The sequence below is a fragment of the Rhipicephalus microplus genome, chromosome 3, assembly GCF_043290135.1.
Source record: "Rhipicephalus microplus isolate Deutch F79 chromosome 3, USDA_Rmic, whole genome shotgun sequence".
Lineage (NCBI taxonomy): Eukaryota > Metazoa > Arthropoda > Arachnida > Ixodida > Ixodidae > Rhipicephalus > Rhipicephalus microplus.
Genome location: NC_134702.1, coordinates 20980779 through 21006494, shown reverse-complemented (window position 1 = coordinate 21006494; position 25716 = coordinate 20980779). Strand labels below are relative to the sequence as shown.

The 25716-nt window shown below is 47.3% G+C and overlaps 1 protein-coding gene across 2 annotated transcripts; it reads left to right on the top strand.

Annotated features, from left to right (window-relative positions):
• Positions 1-1004: 1004 nt before the first annotated feature.
• On the top strand, positions 1005-25666 carry LOC119180904 (salivary peroxidase/catechol oxidase). Of its 2 annotated transcripts, none has more exons than XM_037432045.2 (15): positions 1005-1172; positions 6638-6711; positions 7988-8201; positions 9631-9859; positions 11875-12163; positions 13225-13443; positions 13938-14096; positions 16356-16466; positions 16647-16763; positions 18601-18755; positions 20729-21064; positions 22256-22461; positions 23512-23684; positions 25331-25427; positions 25564-25666. In XM_037432045.2, exons 1-15 carry the CDS (start codon positions 1168-1170, stop codon positions 25634-25636), a joined length of 2457 nt encoding a protein of 818 aa, XP_037287942.2. In that variant the 5' UTR covers positions 1005-1167; the 3' UTR covers positions 25637-25666. The 2 variants fall into 2 exon arrangements, with proteins under 2 accessions (XP_037287942.2, XP_037287949.2); XM_037432052.2 differs by having other exon boundaries at positions 1032-1172; positions 7991-8201.
• Positions 25667-25716: the final 50 nt, after the last annotated feature.

Below are 25716 nucleotides of genomic sequence, written 5' to 3'. Positions count from 1 at the left end.
GATATTTGTACTTCGTCTCTGAGAAAACAAAGCAAGTAATAAAAGCCGTGCGAAATTGAAGCAGACCAAGCTGTGCACCTTTTCATTCTCATTTTCAGTACAATTCTTCCCTAAATATTTGTACTTCGTCTCTGAGAAAACATAGCAAGTAATAAAAGCCGTGCAAAATTGAACCAGACCAAGCTCTACACCTTTTCATAACATCATCGACGTTGGTTCGTGGAACAACTGCAGTATCCGAAGCTGCACAAGCGTGCGGCCCTTCGGCTACAATTCGAAAATGTCATTAACAATGACATCTTGAAACGGATATACAAACGCATCCATCTGTAGCAACCATAGGCTGGCGCCAGGTTCCCCATCAGGAAAGGGCCAAGCTTCATCTCAGTGTTCATCGCTCCCCGTTTAGATCGAGTCCAAGAGCCAACATGCTTCGCAATGATGGCAAAATGAAGATGAAGCTATCAAGTGCTTTTTCACAATGGTCAGCCTCCGGTCCTTGGCCTTCCGAGAGTGAAGATAAAGAAGTGCGCGGTTCTAGGAATGCAACACCTAGGACATTCAGGCGTCAATATCCTCAAAAAGCTGCATGCCCAGAAACCTGCTCTTTAAAGAAGGGCGGAGCAGATGTGAGGTGATTTCGCGACCTACCCTTCCCTGCCTTCCGTGCTCACGTCCATGTGGCAGTGAATGCATCTTCAGCAACGACACACGTTCAAAAGAACGTCGCCTTCTCAGCCTGGCAACACGTGAACGAAAACGAGAGTTGCGGCAAGTTCCAGAAAGAAAGTGACATTTCGACGTCGCCACAGAGCCAGCGCTGGCTCCCCGGGGGAGGGGTCAGAGACACCGCGTGCATCCCGTCCAACGGAACGGTAAGTGTTCCGCGTATCAGTGGCTCTCCGTCCTACGGAGTAAGTAAGTCTGTCGCGTGTGCCGATGTCAGCGACTGCGTACGGCGCGTGGCCGCCCCTGCAGCAACGTGGTAATCAGTCCGGGCTAGGGTTTCACCCGCGGCCGTTCTGTTTGCGTCCGGTGCAAGCTTTCCTCGTCGACGCTATTTTTCGGATCGCTTTCCGTAGCCAGCGCTTCAGCGACGTCGACGTCGTGATCGGCGTTAGCTAGCGCGTGGCAAGAACCAGCCAGCCACCGCGCCTGTCCGCCATAATGGGGTAAGTGACTTGAAAGTTGATGACGGATCTAACCGTCGAAATCGCGTTTTTTTCTGTGGATCATCGACTACAAATACAATCCTGTGGCCTCTAATCAACATGGAGCTTGTGAGGGGCACCGAAGTGGGAGGCTCACGGCTCGAGCTTGGCCCAGCTCTGCTGTATTTTCTTCATCGGGCACCTAAACCGAAGCACACGACCGTTTACTTGCATTCCGCTTGAACCTAGTGTGACTGTCGCGACCGGGAAACGAACTTACGACCTTGTGTGTGGAAGCAGTGCCCTGCGCGTATGGCTAGTGGAGCACTCAGAGAAGTCATAGAACACGGATTACGAGGTTTTCCGCGAGGGTGTGGGCGGAATTACTGTGCACCTCTTCCGCCGCCTTGCCTCATCAGCTTCTTGGAGCTGGTGGAGGACGTGGTCCATATATGGTAGTACAGTAATGGTCCATATGCTCGTACCATATGTTGGGCTACGTCTAGCTTGCAACACATGAATGTATTACAAGTAAATATCTTAATTAGTCAGCGGCTACATTTCGATAGGTGGCAAATTCAAAAACGCTTATGTTCTTAAAACTTGGTTGCACGTGCAAAGTTTCCAGGTGATTAGTATTAATGCGGATGTCGCCAGTACGCCGTTTACTTCGTAGTACGGTATTGCTTCGTAACACTATGGAGTTTTTTTTTACCTTGTATACGCGTGGAAGGTCGTCATAGCACCATGTTTGTATAAAGTGTGAATTGAAGTGCGCTCAAAAGGGTTGTGGCTCGGGCGAGTTGGTTATTCATGAACTTAACTTATGTTAGCGTGGCACATATGGAAATGAAAAGGGAAATATGACAGAGATGGCTTAGAAAAGTTGGCGCTAAACTTCCAACTGTTTATTTCATTATGGGCAGTACCAGCGCACAAACTCACGGGACGAAGAGAAGAGACACTTGTGTCTCTTCTCTTCGTCCCGTGAGTTTGTGCGCTGGTACTGCCCGTAATGTATCACCAACTAGCCCAACTATCAGTCCTGCTTCTGTTTATTTCATGCCCTTGACATCCATCTTTGTTGTGGGTGCTCCCCTGATCTGTACAGCTGCACCGTTATCGGCCAGTCTCGCAATCAACTGACCCGTGAAATCAAAGAAGCTGTAGCTGTAGCCGAAATGGGAAACTTGTGTGTTAGTTCACCATCAATTGCACTGACGGATAAAGAAATGACGTTTCTTGAAATGACACCACGGGTAAGATTAGTTGTGTTTTTAGTCAAGTATAAGATGTATGTGAAGGGCATGAAATAAACAGTCGAAGTTTAGCGCCAACCTGTCTAGACATCTCTGTCGTCTTGTCCTTTTCATTTCCATATGTGCCACGCTAACGCAAGCTAAGCTCATGCAGTGTGCTATAATTGACTGTTGTTGACGTCGTTTTATGAGGGAACGTACTCTTGTGTCTTGCGTAAGCCTACAATTCGTTTTCCTCGGGGCTGGTGGTATTATATATCTCGGTTATTGTGAGAAAAAAATTTAGTTTCCACGCCTGCTTTCTGTCTACTCTTCTCCCCCTGTTCCTGGTGTAGGTAGCAAACTATAGAACCTTCTCTTCCGGTTAATCTGTATTGCCCTCATTTCTGCTTCTCTTAATTTCTCTTCTTAAAGTGTTGTAAATGTTAGTGATCGTGTTCGCATATATGGATTATCATAAGCATATATGTAGCATTTTGTAAGCATATATGAATGAGAACTGACGCGCAACACAAGGAGTTTGGAAGAGTCACGACACAAGTGCACCGTTAAACTGTTTTGTTGGAGTTACACGTAGGCCCAGCGAGCAGAGAGGGCTGCTTTGGAAGGGGGAGTCACATTCGTGAAATTTTCTGTCGGTAAATACGCGCATTTTCCCTCTTCCCACACTCTGCAAAAGTATACTGTGACTACGTTTGCATTTCATAATCTCGGTATGTTTAGGGCCTTAGGACAGAAACGTCTATGGCAAAGATAAAGGCTCTGTGTGTTACCTCCATAGCTGGAAAAAAGCAAACAAATAGTGCAAGGATAAAAGGAGAGACAAAAAAGAAACCATTGCTATAAATCATCGCACTGACTTAAACGCAACGTCATCTTCAACCCTCCCCTACCCCTGTTAATCGAGTCCCAATCAAAACGAGCTCCACAGTAATAATGCAAAAATGAAAGGAGGTGATCAAGTGCTTCTCACAAAGGACTGCAGCTGGTCCCCTGCTTTCCGGGTCAACTGTTAAAGTAATCAGTTCTTTGCATGCAACATGCAGGCGTCATTGGTTGCCCATATTGTTAAAATTATCTTCAGTCATAAACTTGCGCATTAAAACAAAAAAAAATGGTGTGAAAGGTTTGAATGCAACAAAACGCGGGGCAGAGTTGGCGCCTTCCTTCACAGGAACGAACGAGCAGCAACAGCAACGTTACGCAAGTCGCGTTTTTTTTTTTTTTTTGCCTCAACGCGTAGCTTTCAATCCCCTACTAACGGTTCGGTACCAATAATGCAACAGGGAGACAAATGAATATATGTTAGATCGATTAGTATGACAAGTATCGAACCCAATTCAAGACGGCTGCAAAGCCCGCCAATTTTTAGCACTTCCAATCGGTGCCTCCTCATCTGATCACGTGGCCACACGAAATGGTGACGCGATCTTCGGTTGACATTTCGTCTGCTCGGCGCGTATGTCTTCACTGCTTCAGTGTCGTCGCCGCCGTCATGAGCGTACGCAAGACGATGAAAACACCGATGAATATGGACGCGCGTTAATTCGCGGCATGGCGAATCGTTTTCGGTTCGATCCTCTTCTGAGCAGCAATTCTAAAATCCATATAGGTAAAATCGACGCCGACCGGGTAGCGACGAGGCAGCTGGGTACGCACGCCTCTCCTACGTTGGCTGGTAAGACATATATGAACGCTGCATGCGCTTTACTTGTTCGCGACGACCGTGGCTTCAAATTATCACATTCGCCATCACGACTACAGCACAAATCCACCAAAGCGGCACAACGAAAATGCCGGATTCACACGAACGCGATGCACGAATCAAGCGAAAGAAAGCAAGTAAAGCCGTTGCTTGGCTTTCTTATGTGATTCTAAAAAGAAAAAAGAAGAGAAAAGTGAGCCCCGTAACTGTCTGCATCAGAGTGCGACACCTCAACAGTAGTAGCTCACAAGGGATGGGGGTGAGGAGGGATTAAATAGATAAGATTAAGAGGTATATACAGAAAGAGGAAGGAGAGAGCGAGGCACAGGGACAGCGAGCGACGGAAGTAAAGAGGAGATAGGAAAGATGGACACGGTCGCAGGAGTCCGAGGACGGGGCACCACTCGACGAGAGCTCTTGTCGGCGTCAGGAGATGGCGTATAGGGCGAGCCCCGTCGGCCAGAACTGCACTGTCGTCGGAGATCGCGAGGGCACAACCGGTCGGCACGAAATCCAGCGAGCAAGTCCGTTGCTAGGCAGCCAGGCGTCGTCGCCAAACGGTACCACATGTATGCACCACGATGACGACACCAAAATTGCCGACGTCAACGTTGCTCGTTCATCGTCACTCGGTTCCCGAGGCGTTGCCTAGGAATTTGCTGAACACGTCATAATGCTGTTGAAGTATCATGGTGGGGAACGCACCGATATGCTTTGGACGCTCTTTGCAGTCGAAATAGAATAATTTAAACGTAACGGACGCGATTCATACTTCGCGAAAAAAAAAAAGAAAAAACGCTCTTACGCACCAAGCAATCGAACGAACGGCACATCTCGAGTTCGAAATTTGGTGTCACTGCTACTTTAAAGACGGGGTTACCTTTACCCCATGCACCCCTCTCCCTCGTACTCACCCCCCTAAACGGACTTCTTTTTGGGCGAGTCGGTGCCTAGGAGGATTAAAGAAAAACTCAAGAACAAGCTTTTGTGATTGGTTGGAGCATTAGACGACCCGCTCGTTTCGCTATTCGCGCTGTGCAACGACTGCTTGTTCTTTCACTGTTTTAAAACGCTTTAAAGCCGTATTAGGGCGACTGATTTCCCGACATTAAGACTTTAGTAAAAAAAGAAGAAAAAGAAACCCTCCAGGCCTGCGCGTAACGCGCAGCACAGTCACAGAATCACCGACCATTCTTAAAAGAACATTTAAAAGTCTAAACGTCGAATTCTTGGCAAATCCCAAGTGTGGGTACGTGCCCTATATCGTGGAAAAACAAAACAAAACACAGTCACAGCGAAATCTGGAAGAGTGGCCTTTCATAGCCTTCTTTGAACACTATTTGGGTAACTGCTATACGCACACTTGCAGGGTGCCCACTATGCCATAAATCATAATTTTGTATGAAATCCTTCGGAGAAGCGTGGTACCCGCTACACACTTGCAAAGAATTTCGAGCATTTTTTTTTTTTTTGCTGTGACTGACGACGATGAAAAAATTGTGCCTAGTGATATTGTAATGGGATTGCACCATACCACGACCCCATCGTTACGCAATTTGCATACTGTGACGCTTGGCTATTCTTTACCTGTTCTAAAGCGTTTTATTACACACATTAATGCGATTCCTTTTCCCAATATGAAGCCTTTCTAGGGTCAGTTTGCAACGGAGTTCCATGCACCAGCGTAGCTCAGTAGTAGAACACTGGGCTGGCACGCAGCTGGGGGACCCAGGTTGAAATCCCATTGTGCCCATGGTGTTTTTTATTTACTTTCTTTCTCATTTTGCGTTATTGTGGTTACGGACACCGGCGGCGGCGGACAACTACGGGGCACGTGACGCTTGTTGTGATCTCATAACAGCTTTCGCGGTAATAAAAAAAAAGAGGGGTGGGGGGTGCAGAAGGCAAGAAAGCTAAACACCGAACTACCAAATGTTTGATGAATATCTGAGAAGCGTACAAAAAAAATAAAGACATTTTAGTGCATGCGTCAATAGCCAACACATGACGTGCAGCTACAAGTCAAGACAACATATTATTGAGTATGCTCATATCTGTCGAATGCAATGTTATAGAAGTGCCATTGACACAATCAGACCTTTTTCATTTTGATAAAGAATGCTTCCAACACAACTCTCTAGCAGGTTACTAGCTGCTTTTGCCGAGAATCAGCGCTTGATCAAAGTATGGACCTATACTGGGTGATTGCAGCGTGACCATGCACGTAGGATCTGTGCCGTAGCGAGTAAATCATGCATAGCTTTTATTATAATTCATTACAGATGCTGCACTGCAGCAAACGCCGTATTTTCCAATGTTTGCAAAATCTGCGAATCGCTAACTACATTTCTGCAGCGGGAATATAAAGTGGCAGTTAAAAAATTTTTAAAAAGCGGTAGTTCTGTGTCCCAGAGATGCTTGATCTTGCGCAATAGGCACATTCATATAGAGTAGTATACGTATATAGTTCCGTTTTGTTTCAGTGACGGTTTTAAAAGCGTCAACCCTTTTCTTATTTCCAGACTGTCGGTGGCAACACGCGTCTTGTTGTTTGTCTCCCTTCTCTTCGCACGCAGCGCCACCAATGGCAATGCAGGTGAGCGTACCTATCATTTTCGAGTTACAGGGCAAAAGCGTCGGTTACATGAATGCAACGACTGGCGCATCGTATCGCATCGTCTTTCTGGCGCTTTGCACTCTTGTGAACGGTGCGTAATGTGCCAGGAAGATTCAACGCGTTAATGAGCCAGGAACGTATAGGGCGGATTTCGAAGGTTAAGCCGACTCGTAGGCTGTCAATCACGAGGAAGCTAACGGGGGCATACCGTTGGTGGCAACCCAACGACGAGTATATCTGGGCGAGGGAGAAAAGAAACGCTTCTCGCGAGAATTAATGTGCTGCATGTAAACATAACTGCATCGCATAACTTGTGATGCGCTAGGATAAGTGCATGAGCTACCGGCGAATTCTGTCGTACGTATTCATTTCAACTTGGTTGAAGGCACTGTTTAAAGAGCTTCTAATGTGTGACCAGCGAGGCCATTAGAATTCGGCTGTTCGAGGGCTCCCCATGACCGAAAATGTATGCTTTCTCGTGATAAAGTATACATTTCGTGATTGTGAGCACGAAGAAGTGGTGCAACCACACGACTGGTGCTTTTTGCGCCGATCAATAGATTCCAAAGCCGGTATAATCTCGTGACGAAACAGCACCGTAAAGCAAACAAACAAACACAAAAAACAAACAAAAAGATTTACAGTGTCAATTTTTATGAAAGTGAACACGGCGATGCATGGCATGCGTGCTCCGGCGGCTGCTGGCAGCGCGTTCAAGTGGGAGCGAGAGAAACCACAGCTTCTCTTCGCGTCATCTAACGGCGAGCAAAATAACCATTCGTTGCTGATATAGAACGGCAATATTGCAACCTTTCCCCCTTCAAGACGATTACGGGCTCTCGCGTAATCACCTTGAAGAAGGGAGGGGTCGCAATCTTGCCACTGGTTTCAGATCAGGAACAAACGGTTGTCTTGCTCACCGCAAGATGACGCGACTAGAGAGGGTGGTTGCTCTCGCTTCCGCTTGAACGCGCTGCCTGCAGCCACTGGAGCGTGCAGGCCACGCGCTCCCGTGTTCCCTTTCATAAAAATTGACACTGTACATGCGATAATATGCTATTTTGACGTCATTGTGGCCTCCCTATATGGTACAATCACTATGAAAAGATGCGTCCGTAACAGCATGCGAGAGCTATCTGCATCGAAACAGGGTGATTTTTGGGAAAGTTTGCAACTTACAGTAAAAAAAAAACCTCGAACAAGACTAATGATGACAACATATAAAGCACTGTAAATATCATTGTGCTAATCATAGCAGCAGACGAAGCAGGCGCTCCCGCAGACGGACCCGCAACCGAGCCTTACTCCACCAAGCAGCTCGACGCTCCTGCCGAACGTGCGGTCACCGCGGGCTTGCAGTTTCTGGCCGATGATGCTGGCCCTCCACCACCGACCGACGGCACTGGCCTGTTGACGGCCGTCGAGGAAAACCCGCAGAACGAGGAGCCCGCTGATGGACAGAATAAAGGGTGAATTTTCACTATCGGGTCGTTTTCAACTGGCGAGATCTTCGTAATTGATGAGACTATGTGTGGTTTGACGGCCCAAAACAACGATATGATTATGAGAGACGCCGTAATAGAGGGTCATTAAACATCTCAGCGCAAGAACTTCTGACAACTAACACAATACACAACTAGCACAACTGCGCTCGTCCTCGTCTCTTGTGTTAGTTGTCGGAAGCTTTTGGGCTGAGAAGTTTAATAATGCATTACCAACTATAGCCCAATACCACACTTTACTTCATTAATGAAGTAATGGAAATTGGAGTAATTGGAGTAATGAAAATTGCCGGAACCCTCCATTAATGGAGGGTTCCGGCAATTTCGGCCATCTGGTGTTCTTTGACGTGCACTGACATCGCACGGTAACACGGGCCATATTGCCTCCACCAAAACGCGACCACCGGGATCGAACCTGTGACCTTCAGGTCAGCAGCGGAACACCTAAATTGGTCACTGATACGCTGTGGCGGACTTCTCATAATCATATCGTGGTTGAGGGATGCTGAACGCCAACCATTATCAGTATAAGTATTATTCGGAACTCCGAACAGGCTCGCCAGTAGAGCGCGTCGACAGAAAAACAAATTAATCGTGTCAATGTTTGCGCGTTCGCGGCATTCCCATATAACGGTCAAGTTTGCTGCCTTGTGTACCTAAGACGGCGTCGCTTTCTGTCAAAAGGCTCGATAAAAATGCCTGGCTTAGCCAGTGCCAGTCGCGTACATTTTCCGTACATAATAGTGGTATCGCGAAGATCAATGGTGCCCAGCGGAAACAAACTCGAGTGCTCGAACGCGCACGCGTGATTGGCTCCAATGCGTGTGCATGTGCACACACAGCGGGTCACATGCCTTATCTACCCAACCATTCTGTCACAACGTTAAGATGGTCCCATTGGATGGTCCTAACAGGATACCACATCATTCCAGGGGCACTAAGGCACGAGGCATCCTTGCTAATGAGACCGCGCCCGTGCAGACTGACGAGCGCTTCGCCGGCGAGCGGCCGCCTGTTCGGCTTCCAAATCATTCTACCAGTGCTCGTTTGGTAACCCTTGACATAGGGACTGAAGAGACACAAGGAAAAGGAAACCTAAAAGAAGTAAACGAAAAGCAGTTTGTGTGAGCACATCTGTGGAGATATATGCGGAAGGTCAACATCCGCAAGCGTTCGTCTTGTATGACGCAGTGAAGCTCTTGTCTTGTACAAGGTTGCTTTGGCCATGGCACTTACAAAATAAAAAGGTGTTTTGAAGGTTACGTTCTTCGTGAGAGATTTGGTGGCACTAAAGGATATTCAAATACGCACCGATAAGATGGTAAAAGTATAGTTAAGACATGTGGTTCTGCCAGTCTCGAGCACCTTGTGACACTCGCCATGCTGTTGCGTCCAGCGTGCAGGACACCGCTCAGGGAGACATGGCCGTGGCCGAGGACAGATCGGACAGGTCGTACGCCGCTGTCCGCAATGCGCCTCCGCACCACCAGCAGAAGCCGTACCAGCACCCTCCACCACCTCGGCCTCCGCCACCGGTGCCACCTGTGGTACGTGCCGTGACCCCTAAGCATGTCCCGCGTCCTGTTCTACCGGTACAGCACCACCCGCACCAGCCTCCGCCACCTGTAAGTCTGCTCACTTACCTCAATCACGACGGAAAATCTTGCATAGTGCTTTTTTTAAACGTGAAACGACATCTCAAGAAAGAATACAACACAAAGTGTATAGTCAAAGCACAATAAAGCGCTATCCAGGACACCAACTAGACCGTCAAAGCATTGTGAAGAACATTTTTACACAATGTAGTATATGCTGCAGCAGTAGCGACGAAGAGGTTTAGAAGAAGCCTTATGTGTGCGCACGGGGGGGGGGACCACTTTTCCCAATCATGTAATCATTCTGCCTCCCCCCCCCCTGGCATTGCCCCACGTTCTGTTGGTCCGCTGGCTGAATCAATTCTCCTCGACGTATGAATATAGCTTTTTAAGCAATCACTCGAGCGAGCTGGTCGCCCATAGCTAATCGTGTTCGACGCGCTCTTCTAAAAGTACTCTATTTTCTTCGCCAGCTCGCACCTCAGTCTCTACTACATCTGGCCCATGTGTCGCACAGCGGCTTACCCGTGTCACCGCGCATGCCTTCCGTGTACGGTACCCACAACGCCAATGTACTACTGCCTAAGTGTTCATTGCACCAATTAACGTAAGTGCACCCCGACGTGCCGTATTGAGCTTAGCTCACGCGATCGCCTTCTTTCATCGATTGCCCGACACTCTTAACCATGTCTGAAGAATCATCGAATGCAGTTTATTCTCACAAATGTACTGCTTGCTGTATTTATCTATAAGCGGCAGCGCTTATCCCTAAGTACTTCCGCCCCCTTGGACACGCCTATGGACACAATACGTTGCATTCAAAACAAAAGCGAACACTAACGGTCATCGTCCTTGTACTTTAAGCTTGAGGAAGAGGACCGGAGATAAGGAAAGGGACAGCTATTTAAGCGAGTCTTATACAGAATATCAAGAGGTGTCATCGTACATGAATCTTAGCCGCACACAAATGAATGGTAGTACGTGCCGTGTTTTCAAAGAAGATTAGCAGTCTTTAGATAAAAATCCGTTAATAAAAGTTAGGGTAGAGTGCTACATGGAAACTAAATAGCTGGCGTGTTGATATTTTACCCCTAGAAACGACGCGTCAGCAATGACCCGGCAGCTTGCTTGCTTAACTTGTTCGTTTTTCTTTGGGTACGATCACCCCTTGGTACTGATGCATATCCACGAAAAGGAAAGTTCGAGGTTGGTCTATTAGCCAGCTAACTGCATATGCGTGCGCAGGCTTCTCCAATAGAAAGGGGGGGGGGAGTAATGGTAACAAGCTTTAACAGCCCTCCCCCCTCCCCTAAAAAATGTGCAATGCACATAAAAACGAAAATGAAGCAATGGCACGATGATGCTACTTAGAACGGCCTGCTTTTGGTCACCAGCTTTCTGAGAGTAAAGACGGTAAGTTAAGAGTTCTCGGAATGCAACGTCACGTGTCCTCAGCTGCCATTATCACAGAAAAAATTGTATCTCCTTAGCTCTGCACATTAAACAATGGCGGAACAGGTCAGGATGAGTAATACATGAGGCTAATTTCGCCCCCGCTCCTCCGCCCTTGATGGTGGGTGTAGGATGCTCTTATGAATGATTCTCTGAACCCCTTCCTGTGTCGTTCATGTCATTCTGTTGTCTCATCTACATTGTTCTAACCGAATGAATCCTATAGAGACTTTGACAAAGAAAAAGCAGAGGGATAATTAACTGTTGTCCTTAATCTTGGTGTAGTAAAAATATCGTGAGTCGAAATGAATCGAATTGGTCAAAACGTAACCCTTTCCGTCTGGGGCATTCCACCGGTAATTTTTCGTCTTCGATTTGTTTCAAATTGTCACTATTAGTGCACTACACACAGAGACAACACTGAATGTCATCTATGCGTTCCCTGACATTACTGTTTGAGCGTTTCATTCGGTTAATTGTGCCTAAAACGTAAACGAGCCGCTCATAAAAAAAAAAAAACAATCTCCTCCCTTATACGTTGCTTCAAGGTGCCTCAGTTTCGTAGTCAGTGTGTGACGCTCCTTGCATCGTAGGTCGCAATGCCGAAGCCGCCTCACCAGCACATGAAATTGCCACCACCGCCCCCTCCGCCTCCTCCTCCTCCGCCCGCTTACGCTGGCAAGCCCATGGCTGTCCCAGTGCGTCCGGTACCGGGCCGGCCACGCAAGCTGGACAAGGAACAAAAGCGTTTGCTGCCGGTCCGTTGCAACCCGAATGCCCGTTACCGTACACACGACGGTTCCTGCAACAACCTACGCTACCCTTGCTGGGGTCGGGCGGGAGAGTCGTACGGACGCCTGCTGAAACCAGACTACGGGAACGGTACGTTTTTCATGCGTGATGACTGCATGCGAGCTCTCATTTACACCTATCTATGATTGTAAAGAGCAAGCTGTCGACCTCAGTGAGATAATGGCGGATATCATGTCTTTACTGCGAAATATTTCTACACTTCTCGTCTCAAAAGCGTCTACGTTGGTGAACTGTTGGAAAACATTTCCTTAAGGCAGCGAGAAGTACTTTGGTTTGGGCTAGCTGGTTCATAGTACTCAATAATCCATAGTAATTTATAGTATTGATTCATAGTAATCAATAATTCTTCAATTATGTTCACTCACTCAATCAATCAATCGATCAACCAATCAATCGTGTGCAGAGGCGTAGCCATGATGTTACTTTGGAAAGGGAAGGTCCGACTCCAATAAATGTACAAGGGTCTGCCTTTGTATGGCCCAGGGTTCAACCTCCATACATCTCTGTGGTAACGCCTACACTATTCATTTAGAGTTTGCTTTAGGCTTGAAGAACACCCGTGCTCAGAGAAATTGTGGGTGCATGTTGAAGAACCCCAGGTGATCAAAATTTCCGGAGCCCTCCGCTACAGCGTCTCTCATAATCATATGGTGGTTTGGGGATGTTAAAACCCACATATTATTCAATCAATCAATCAATCAATCAATGAAATTGTCTGTTTCCCAGCTTCGAAACTGCACGCAGCATACGGTCGAGCAGTCATTCTCGACATTACACGGACAAAGTGCGCGGTCCGTGTTCACTATCTTTCCTTACATACAGCGTTCCGCAGTAAAAGAGAAGTCAAGTAAAAGTCGAGATAACGCTGCATCAGTATTCATGATATTTTCCACTTTTGCACATGTGCCAGTGGTGCGTATCGCACTTTGGAAAAGACTTCTGCGAGCTTCGCTGAGAAGTTTAGAAGTGGCCACCTATCGCATCGCACTCTCCCATAACCAAATTGAAATCTACGATGTCTGCGCGTCCTGCTTTCACCCCCACAACTTCTTGTAAGATGTGTCTCTAGAATTCGTATTTTGTCATCTTTATTGCTGGAATAAGTTGTCTTTGATCTGGTGGCAACGCAGGGATGTGGACCAGCCGACAGGGCCCGTACGGCCGCAAGCTGCCGAACCCCAGGCTGGTTTCCATGGCGCTGTCTGGCTCCTCCTGGCAGTCGAGTGACACGGAGTACAGCTATCACTCGGACCTGATCGTGCACTTCGGCCAGCTCCTGGCTCACGACCTTACTTCATCAGCAACGTTCACCACGGCCCAGGTGGTGGACGGCAAGGTCACCAAGGCTCGTGAGTCACTGTCTTCCTATCAAGTTTTCTGTTTTCTTTCTTTTTACCTCCTCTCTCTTGTTCACGGAGAAGTAAATGGTGCGCAGTATCGCTAGGGCTCGTGGACCTCGCCTGAGATTTGCGCTGGCCGAGTAGCTGTTTTGACAGGTTTCATGTGTTTGTTCAAGACATCCTGACACAAAAGATTTAGGCTCCAAGATTTTTTTTCGTTGAAGACCAAGCCTTCAAAAGCCTAAAAAATGCACTCGTAAGCATGGGTTCGCCCTGCGAAATCATTTACGTTGTTTTAAAATCTAGTTGCTGTTCCTAGTGTGTCCTGACGTCGGGACGTGGTATGAATTTCTTGTCACAGGCTTACACAAGATATCGCGACGATACTCCGGCCTCTCCCTCCGCTCGGTGGACATTGCGAATCAGAACACCATATATATTTAGCACAACGTCGTGACCCCACTTTTCAGAACGCCATAAACTTTTACTTTTCGTCGTCCCAGCGCCCAAGTGCTGCGGTAAGGGCGTCAAGCCTCATCCGGAGTGCTGCCACATCACTATGGACCACAAGGACGAGTTCTATCCCCCGGGCCACTGCATGGACATGGTCCGGTCCAGCCCGTACAACTCGAGCCGCACTGCGTGCCCCAGGAACAGCCCAGGTGTGTCCGACCTCTACCTATTTCATTGCTCTTTAAATGAATAATAGCAGATATAATGTGGCAATGGCAGATTTTTTTTTCGCAAGTCTAGCAGTCACGCAGGATGCACGCGATCGGATTCGTGCTTTTATATGTGCATGTGCCAGAGAAGCTTGAATGAGTTCTGATGCGATTTTGAGACATCGCGAAAGGGTCATTTCTAGTCTCCTCAATGTTAACGTACTCCACACACCGGAGCTAGTCATAATGTGTAAAATATCTTACTTTTAGCTTAAAATTTTCATCGCCAGGCATGTGCAAGCTAGCCTCTCTCCAATGGTCATTATTACGACGAGTTTAAACAGTTCATTGCATGGAGGAAGGAAAAACATATGCCTCCTCAATCTTTCCTCCGTGGTCCACTGGATTTGGGAACTCTACGTCCTGCGCGCAGTGTAAGCAGCGAAAATTGCTGTTTGAGTGGCGAGACGACAATTCGCTCGTCGTTGTTTACGGGCGACTGACAGCAGATATGACAAACTTGCTCCCAGTACGTCGCGAGTTGCTGTATATCAGTGACGTCAGATTGTGCTTACAAGTCGCTACAAAACCATCCCCAGCGTATCAAAACTGAAAGCGTTTTGTTAAGTCATATAGCGGTACCAAAATATATTGCATTCCCAAGCACCATGATATATACTTGAGGTTCTCAATAACAGAGTTAATATCTTGAGCAACAACCACACCGACGACTTTACTGCAGAGATGACGAACATGCATGCCGCAGCTCTGGAGGTGGATCTGCTATGAGGTTATGACTATGGTAGTATATATTTGCTTAAATTTACGTAACAACAAACGCATTCTGCTTTAATTACATCTGTATGCTGTTGTAGCAGAAACAGCAACGACAACAAAGAAACCAAATCTCCCGATGACTATCTTGTAGGCTGCTTTTTTAAAGGGACACTAAAGTCAACAGTTTGCGTCAGTGAAAAATCTCAATGTATGACAACATCTAAAACGACGATATTATCAACAACAGTGCCCTAATTACCAAGAAATTAAGGCAAATGCACGATAACACATGCGCCGCAGTAGGACATTTTCAAAATGTTCCCGATGACATCAGACGGACCGCCTACAATTCATCACTAATAATCGATCTAACTGAACTAAATAAAGAACTTTCTGTGCATCAAGAGAAACAATAAAATGCTGCTTGTTCGTTTCTGTTTGTTTCACGAAAAAAAAAAACCGCCAGACGTTACTCTGGGGAATAGCGCGAGTGGTTAAAAAAATTAATTTTCGCGTGGTAACACGGTACAGGTGGGGCCATCTAGCGAGGCGCAGTTGAACCAAAAAACGTCTGCAATCTTGAAGTCAATGGCCATTGTTGCTGCTGTCGCTCCCACTGCTTTCGGTCTGCTGCTACTAGCGCACTAAAACCGGGCAACGTTGTGCACGGCAACAGTGACGTGAGTCGGTGCGGTCTGTCCGGTTCTTGAGGCGGGTAATTTGAAGTGCGCTAATCCGGTGCGGACCACTAAAACGTGATTTTATTTCAAAATAGGCCCTTCATTGGCACAAAAGTAACACCACGAGGTTTCTGGACCGCTATTACAACAATAAACGATGACTTAATAGTTGTCTTTAGAGTCCTTTTAAGACCATGGCTAAACTTTAACACACCCCAAAAACAAGTACAAAGGATAAAGAAGGTAATTTTTAAAGCAACAATCAATTGATTTCTGTTCTTGCGAGCTCTGGGGGGGGGGGGGAGGACAACGGCTCTCTTTTACAGCCATTTATATGCATTTATCGAAGATTAAGGGGTAGCCAGCCGATATAAGAACTGTCTATGTCCTTCCATCGGTTACTTCGTCTGCTTTAAGGAAGATGCACGCCATCATCATTTACACTTGTCCTATATGGTAGAACTGTGGTTACGATGCTCGGCTGCTGACCTAAAGGTCGTGGGTTTGATCCCAGCCGCACAGTCACATTTCGATTGATGTTCAGTGCTACGAGCCCCTATTGTGCGATTTCAGTGCATGTTAAAAGAACCCAGATGAACGAAATTTTCCGGAGCTTTCCGCTACGGTACGCCTCATAATCATTTTGTTGTTATTAACACTGTCTTCAAATACCGTGTTACTGAAACGATATGTTAAGCTTCCGAGTGGATGTATCGTGTTCTTGCTTCAGCTTCACAGATAAAGAATGAGAGCACAGAATGACCAGACCTGCCTATGACAAGAGAAATGTCTTACCATGCAGGTGATTACAGGGAACAAATAAACGAGGTGACGTCATTCCTGGACGGTAGCGTCGTTTACGGCAGCAGTGAGGAGGAGTCGAAAAAGCTTCGCAGCGACGACGGCAAAGGAGGTAGGTGGCGCTCATCGTCAATAAAGCAACTTAAAGTGCGAGTCACTTGGTTGGATTGAATTTGCTGAACCTAGCGAACCAATTATTGTTGTCAATCAGGCTTCGCTATACTGAGGTATACGGCGTTGTGTCGACGCTCCATATAATCTTATTACCACTAATTGTTTTCGTCCGTTTCAGCCAAGATGAAAGTCGACAAGTCCAGCTTGTACATTCCCAAGGGCCTGCTGCCGCGCAAAAGTGAAGGGGACTGCAATAGCTACATGCCTGGCTGCGACAAGCAGTGTTTCATGGCTGGTAAGCTGATCTCTCTTGTGATCAAGAGTTTCTTAGCGCGACCCACTGCACATTTTGTATGTTACAAGGAACTGCGTTCTTTTTTGTTAAAGGTTTCTTCGAGCTGAATTGACCACTAGTTTCAGACATTGCGCTGATTACTTGCTTAGTCATTATCAGACATGTTCTTTCTTTGCACAATGTTTGTCGTGCCCGCAAAGTTCTCGCTGTTGTTGCTTGCTTTCGCTCAAGCATTCGTGTAGACACAAAAGAGACGGATATGCTATCCGTCTCTTTTTCTTATCCTCCGCTGTTTCTAGAGTACTTACAGCAGTACCAAGGTCAGACTTGCTGCTTTCAATATTGCAGCAAAACTCACAGGTCCCTCGCGTATTCGCCCTAAGATGACTTGAAGACTAAAGCTGTATTTTTCCTTTTTTTCCTCAGTCGATGCATTCATCGCCCGTCGCCCACCTGCACAATCTTTTAGCACCCAAAGTGCCTTTTCACAGCCTCGAGTATCAGAAGCATTGCAAGCTTTCTATACACCTAATCTATTTTTGCACCGCTATGGTCGGCTCACCTTCGACCAAGCGACTGTGTCACGTGATGACGCTGTCGTTTGACGTCGCGGTATGTGACGTAAATACCCTTATGGTATGTGACAATAATGACGTCATGATGCCGTCAAAAATTGGCGACGTGATGCTATAATGACATCATATGACGACTTCATCTCGTGATGATGATTTGTTGCATCAATCCAGGGGTGTAGGTAGAAATTTTCTTCGGGGGTAGGAGGGGGGAGCAATCCCTTGTAATGGTTATTTTTTACTCTGTATGCAATGGTGAACAAATTTTCGGGTGAGGGGGTGGGTGGGTCCGGTGTGCTACCCCCTGCAGCCATGGCGAAGCCACTACATCAGTCATGTTGACGCTGACGCCAGTTGTTAGCTTTCACTGTTTGTGAGGTATCGAAGGAAGTTCCCCTTGTTGAGTGTATGGAACCAATCGTACTCCAGCTGAACATCTTTTGAGGCGAAAGTTGTTGGACTTTGGCCTTCCACAGAGAGGAAAGCCATTTGTGGAGTACTGTAGTTCTCGATAAACACTGCTCCCACAGTCGGTGACTGATTAAGTGATTCTGTGCATGTGCGTGTGTTACTCTATCCCCCCCCCCCCTTTTTATTATTTTATGGCACACTTACCCTCAGTGTAGGGTTGCAGGTCGTGCTCAGGGCTCTCTATTAGTGGAGTTGATGTTTCACCGTAGAAAGCTTGATTGGCCGAGTGCGAAATAAATGAAGAGTTGCAGTGTGTGGGCATATGAAAATGAAGGGATGAAGTGCTCCTCACAACGGACTAGTCTTAGGGCCATGACTTTCCCTGGGCAGAGCTGAAACCAAACTGTTTTGCTGTACAACTTCAGTGGTCCTGGGTCACAATTTTCGTCAAAGTCCTCCATGTTGCATGTTTATCACACTGCCACTCAAAGGGACATGCCTGACTTATTATAGGCACGGCGCGGATTTGTAGCTCTGCTTAGAAAATTAAACAAAAAAGACAGACTCGTGCTTCCCTCCTATCCCCTGTCCCCACGTGCAACCCTATGGCACGCTGAACGGTCGTATGGCCGACCACCCTGCCTTTCACTCACCTTCTCTCTCCCTCTCCCTGTCTGTCGTCGTGCTTTCTATTGGCTCCCTGCGGGCAGAAGCTTCTACATCAACTTGTACGGAAAGCGGATAGTGGCTCTTAGCAGCGTGGAACAAATATCGGACTTTCAGGCTCATGTACAGCAGTCCCGAGTGCACACAGAGTGATGACGTTTGATGACGTGCGTGGACACTGTGTGCAGGGGACTCGCGTGCGTCGCTGACGCCCGTGATTGCTTCGCTGCAGACGCTTCTGGTGCGTGAGCACAACCACATCGCCGACGAGCTCAAGAAGAAAGGCTGGCCAGACGAGAAGGTCTACAATGTGGCCAGGAAGATGGTCGGCGCCTGTCTGCAGGTGGGCGCTGAGCTTTTACTTGCCGTGCACGGTTGAGAGTAGCGCTAAAGGCCAGACCACTCGTACCACTCGGCAGCACGTCAGCTTGTGGCTTTCTGACGTCAGAGTGCTTCGATGCTCGCCCTACCAAGTGGCGCGCCACGCTTTCTCCAACGAAGAGAGAGGGCGCGCAACTTCGCCTAGTCACACGCCCTGTCTCTACATAGGGAGAGGGCGTGTCGTCAAAAAGCCCCACACTGACGCGCTCTAACGGATCACTTTTCACCCAATGTTCTGCCATTTGTAGCGTCATTACTTCTCTAACGCGTTGCATTGGAACCTTCAGTAAGCGTGTTTACAAATAAGGTTGCTTATCTGTAGAAAGAAATTGCTAAATAAGAAATATTTGAACCCCACGAAAAACTATAATGATGCTAATAATAGTTTCAAGTGCCTGCACTTCTTAACAGCCAAAGTAGGGAACATAACATTGGCAGCTCTAGCATATCACTAAAACAGTTGCAATTAGTGTTTATATAATAATGGGGCCTGGTGACTGCGATTTTTATTCCTGTATTGTAATCTTTCATTGTTTCTTTTTAATGCACATTGCGAAACACTATTTATATTGGTTGTCCTTAGCCGCACGTATTCTGTGATACCTTGTGTACTAGGGGGTCAGGGATACTCAAACTGTTCTCGCAGCTTTTACCTACCCTCCTCGTAATATGTCTTTGTTGTGGAATAAAATTTCAATTTCTATTTCAATGTCAATATAGTGTGGTGCATAGGGACATGAAACTCTCGTGCGTAAGGCTAAACTACAACAGGCTTCCTCTTTTCCTTTTTCTGTTTGCTCAAAGGGAGACAATCGCGGCTGTGGATTTGGAAGTTATAGATATCTGGTTACATCGTATTCGGCATTACATTGGTTGTTTCGTGCGATGTCATCTTGTAATACCGCTGCCTAATGCAGAAACGTTGGGCACACAAGTTGATAGTATTTATCAATCAATCAACTGACGTGTGTGAAGCCGAATTAAAGATAGTTTTATGCGCAGCAGTGCAGACTGCACTATGACGGAGAGTGAGAGAGTGAAATATATTTTACTTCATGCAGTTTCGAGTTTCAGTGTAGTACCAGTTGCAGCTTAGTACCCACATGAAGGAAAAAGTATGGGGAGTTGAGAATTTTGGTCTGGAGGAAGTGTCAGAGTTTCAGCGTTGTGTTATCTGTAATATGTAGACTAAAGCACACCTGAGAACTTTAGCTTGTTCGTCACAGTGGATAATGGCATAGCTAACAGGCGTTCGAGCTCAGTTAAAAAAGGTCGCTCTGTGGTCTAACTCTGCTCTCTTTTGAGAGCCACTTCATCTCTTTGTAGTCGACTCCCCCGTCCACTCTATTTTTGTCCGTCGTTCTGGTTGTCCATTTGGGAACGTCACGACTGGAACATGTCTAAACTGAAGTCCAGCGATGTTGACATATGTACACTCATTTTTGCGCATCTGGTTGTACACCTAGGTGCTTGTGTTCACTGTTGCAAAAGAAACAATATAATCAGCGAGGTAGCAGCTCTGCGGGACTGTGCTCCTCTAAGAACGAGGGAGATGCAAACACAAGTACAATGGGATTAACTTGGGGTATGAAAAAGTACTTTGTTCGTGTCCATAATGAAACTTCAGCACAGTAATAAGGGATAGTGAAAAAGACGACCACTTAGTCGTCTTACTGTTTTCGCTGTCCCGTTTCGTACGCTGAAGATTCGTTAGGGATCTTTGTCAACGCGCCCAAATGCTTGCCCTACAAATTTCTTCCGATTATGCACAAGTTGCAGGGAACTATGCTAGGACCAGCAGGTCAAGCCACTTAGACCTATCACAACCGTAGTGGACAGCCAGAACTTGAGGGATACAATCGGGGGATGCAATCATGCCTGAAAACCGATCCTGGGATTCACGCATCGAATCTCACCGCAGAGCTGTGTGCGCAGGTGATCACGTACAAGGAGTACCTGCCGCACATTCTGGGTCCTGGCATCATGGAGGACTACCGGCTGTCCATCCCGACGCCGCACTACTACTACAACGCGACGCTCAACCCGTCGCTGCTGAACCCGTACGCGACGGCCGCCAACCGGGTGTCCCACGCCGCGGTGGGCACCAAGTTCCACCGCGAGGGCCAGAAGTGCTTCCACACGTCACGCGTCTCGTATGACCTGAACACGCTCGACGACTTCTGCAAGCCCAAGACGGACCCCGTGCGTGCGCTCATCATGGGTGCCGCCTACCACAACATGCAGCACCAGGACACAGTCTACAGCAAGGAGGTACGAATGGTGTGCTCTAAGGCGCCGTTTTGGTTCCATGCTTGTACACTGCACGGCGAAAGCTCGCCGTTATGCAACTAGGGCGACCTAGCTGAAAAAAGAAATCGGGGCAGCTTCTCACAGGTGGGGTGGAGTCTGAAGCAACAGTGGAGTGGGGCGGCTTTCCTTAGCATACCAGCCAAGCCTAGACTGGATGCGTGGTAGTCGTCGGCAGGTTTTTTTTTTTTTCTTGGAGGGTGCAAATCAATGTTGCATAACGGCTGGGGGAGCACTCCTGTAGCTTGGGTGAGGTTTGGTGCTGGTAAGGCTTGTAAGGCTTGAGGGGGCCAAGTGCCCCTTTTGCGCCCCCTTGCCGACGCCCATGCCTTGAGGTAGCCAGTTGAACTTAGATGTAGCCACTCGAGCGTATAGACTGATGCAGATAATACTGGGAAGCCAAGTTATGGTCTTTCTTTCCTTCTCTCTTTCTTTCTTTCGTTCTTTTTTTCTTTCTTTTTTCTTTCTTTCTTCATTTCGTTGATAGCAAAGAATCACGTGGTTCCCATAAACGCTTGTTCTGCTAGCCTGTGGGGATAGCAGCTGCTCAAGTGCGCAGTGTTGTCCATACTTTTGACGCTGTTCCGGAGTGGATTCCCCTTCTTGACGTTTGTCGGTGTTTGCCTGACTTCTGATGAAGTATGTTGTGCGTAGTTCATAATTACTGGTGATGATTTCATGCATTTTAAAAAAAGTATGTGCAGATAGCCGAGTGGTTACGACACTCGCATACAGATCATGAGCACGCGGGTTCAAATCCCGCCTCGGCAAGAAACTTCATTTCCCTCTAATGTTTCGTTGAGCAGCGGAACTTAAAACGAGGAACGAAAAGAAGGCAGAGAAGGACGTCGCTGTGCCTTGTCTGACTTCATTGTCTACTTTTGTCCCTGGTTTTAAGTTTTGCTGCTCGAACCAGTGTTAGATATGAAGTAACTGCCCCCGGTGAACACCAGGTTAAAACTTTAATTCCGTTTGTTCATTCATTTTCTTCTCTCCACATCTTTCCCTCTCTTTTCTTTACTCCAATGCTTTTCTAGGGGACGCATGGTGTCGTTATAAATTGGTGATTTTTTTTCGCCCACCGAATGGCTTGACCTTAGGCTTAAACAGTTTCGCTGTTAAAACAGTTTCACTAATTCAATTTCACGTTCACAGATCACTAGGTTCCTGTTCGCGAACCCACCGAACCAATACGGCAAGGACCTTCTGTCGCTGGACGTGAACCGTGGCCGAGACCATGGGCTGCCTTCGTACTTGCACTATCGAGTGCTCTGTGGCCTGAAGCCCATCTACTCTTTCGACGACTTCAAAAAGGAGAGCAAGTCCTACGACGCCGTGAACAGGCTGAAGGCCGTCTACGGGTAGGCGATTGTTTACTGGAATGAACTGAATCAGTTTGTTGATTGACGGGACAGAACTGCCACGCGTATTTTAGAATTGTCACGAGTGTTGAAGTGCGTCATATGAACTACAAAGTAGTACGCATTGCAGTAAGCTTCCTCAAACCATTATACCTGAAAAACTGAAATAGTGAAGGCGAAAAAATCAGCTTCGCCGCAAGGGCAAACCTCTCAGTGGGATAGCAACAATATGTGATGTTATACGAAGTAAGGGTGGCAGCGAAGTTTTTCGGATCCTATCTTTTCGCACAACTCTGCAGAACGCTGGTGTAAGAGAATAGGCCGCTCCAGCTGGAAGAGAAGCGGTTTTTGTGTGGTCTCGTCGCGTTCAGAGCACATCGTGTAGGAGGGTATACGAGCCGTTTGCTAATACCTGCCGTTATAGCTCATGCACCAGCGATGGCAGCCACGCCATCTTAATCAAAGTTCACAATTGCGCTGCTCGAGCAACTCTTCCCCGCTTTACTTGGCGTACCTTCATGCTCCTCCATGCAAGACGGGCACGGCGTTTCCACTTGCTTGTGGAACAATCCACGACAGGCCTCACACGTCGTGTGATGTCATTGCGAGCGCCCTCTGTGCAACGGAGATGGGCTGGATCGTTTGATCTTTGCCTCAGCTGCGTTCGTCAATCCTGCTTGGTCCCTTTTATCTGCGGGCAGAACCAGCGCAAACGCGCGCTCGTCAACGAGAACCGTCGGTCCGCCTTAGTTCAGGGAATGGCCGCAATGCGACGCCACATAATGCGACGCCACGTAATGCGACGCCACAGAGAGCTGGCTGACAACTGCCACCCCGAGAGGGCCACAACGCCTTCCTGTAATCTTTCGGGAGGAGGGAAGAGATAAGTGGGAGAAAGGAGAAAGAAGGTAGGAATTCAAAGAAAGTGTGTTTGCGTACGCACTACACAAACATGATCAGCGATGACGTGTTCCTAGTTTTGCATTAATAATGTCAGTACTGTGGATTCTTCGAGCTTAGCCGTAAACAAGAAACTGTTGGTTCCGGCAGGAACTACTTCGAGGACCTGGACTTGATCGCTGGCCTGGCGCTGGAGACACCAGTGCACGGATCCTTCTACGGGCCCACCACGCTGTGCATCTTGGGAGAGGAATACTACCGGATCAAGTACGCTGACCGCTTCTGGTTCGAGAACCTCTACCACCCGGGAGCCTTCAGCAAAGGTGCGTGCATGTATGCACTATGTGACTTTTTTTGACACCTTTGGTGACTGTAGCTGTCCACGAGTGACGATGAAAAATAAGGATTACAAGGTTGCTCGACTGTGAAATCGGGCGGTAAGGATGTGGCATTCGTTAGTTGCCGCACAAAGTGAGACAACCGTGACATAATGATTGATTGAGTTATTGGTATTAGCGTCTCCGCGACCAGGAATCGTACCTGCGACCTCAGCACGCACACAATCGCTACTTTGCCACCTCAGTGGGTTGCTTTTTATTTTTACTACGTAAGATGGCATCCGATGAATAATTAAAGCTCGCTAAGTGATCACACAAAATCATAATACAATGCGGGAGCTTTTTTCAGAAAGATGGAGGCAAGCAAAGCTTGGCGTGACCTATAGGCTGCGGTGGCTTATGGTCGAAGATCTCAACTGCTCTCTCGCAGGTCACGGGATCGAATCCCGGCCACGGCAGGTACATCTTCGGAGACTCCGTGCCTGACCTACAATTTTTTTTGCTTTCTTTTATTGCGTAGGCGCGATGCCATCTGCGTAATTACCGGCGTTCCCGCACCGGACCTTGAGGTCATAGGTTAATGTCCAAGCACCAATGAAATGTGGCAACATGAAAGGACAAGCGACCTCGATAAAAGATGAAATTGCCGTGTGAGAAAATGTTGATCGCCTATAAGGTCACCATGAAAAGGGCATCATTTACTCAAAAACGGCACATACAGATGCGCATTATACCGGTACACCTGTGAGGGCCTCCGGCACCGGGTTTTATTTCAATGCCAACGCCATCATGGAAATGTGTTACAAGTAATAAGTTTCACTTGAAATAGTTATTTCAAATCACGGGACGGCTCCACGCTCTCCTATAGTAGAGTACCAAGTAGTCACAATCGTTAACCACCTTTTTCTAAACAAACTGGACAGAACAGCTAACACGAATGCTTTTTAAGTTTTAAAGGCCTGTATATGGTTGCTTCGATGGTTGGAAGACAGTGATTGATTATTAAGGACGATAGTCTTTCTTGGGATACTTGAACGCAGTCAATTTGGTCTGTCTGTCCGTGAAACACTGATTGTGAATAAGCCACCGGGCCAATGTTTAAGTGCTTCCTTAACAGCCAGCCATCTTGAACGGCTGACTGCGTTGATATTTGTGAACATAGTCGATCGAAATACGAATGTTACTCGTATCTGAGGCGCAACATCAACACGTAGGTATTAGGAGACACGTTCCTTCACTAGAACATACGTAGATACGTAATTCTAAAGACCTTTATGTTTCTTAGGCCGCGCTGAATATGCGACCCTATGCACGAAAAAAGGCCGGCAGGAGACTGTCGTCTTTCGAAGACATTTGCAGCAAAACACGTAGATGCGTGGCCAATTTTTTTTTTCACACAGATCAAATGGCACTTGAAGATTGTTTGCATCGCGTGGGTAGCTTACAGAGCCTGCAGGGCACTTTTCTGAAACGCGCAATAGATGCATGTCCGTCATTTTGTCCCCATTTTTGTTTATTCTGAATTCTAAATGTTAGGTTAAAGAAATGCTGCCGCTGCAGTATTACTATATTCAGTTGCCACACTCCCGCGCCGAGGTATTCACGCTGATCTCCTTGAACTTCTTGAGCAGAACAAGTCAAGGACATCGCGAAGGTCACGCTGGCAACTCTCATCTGCCGCAACACGGATGTGGAGTACGTGCAGCCGAATGTCTTCAAGATGGCCGGGTCTGTATTACTTGTGTTTTCAGCTTTGCCCGATTGGGCGCTGCATGCTTGCCGGTGAACGTATAAATCGCTCTCGTTGTTGCACCCGTCACGATAACGGTTGTTTTTTTTTTCCCGCCACGTTTACTTTTTACAGAGCAGGCAACGAAAAGGTCAGCTGCAAGACTATCTTGGCGAAGACCGACTACGACTACAACCTGTACAAGTAGCAAAAATAAACAAGTGACCATGGCAACAAACCCATTGGACGTGGGATGTAGTTCTGCAAAAACACTGTTCATAGAGCACA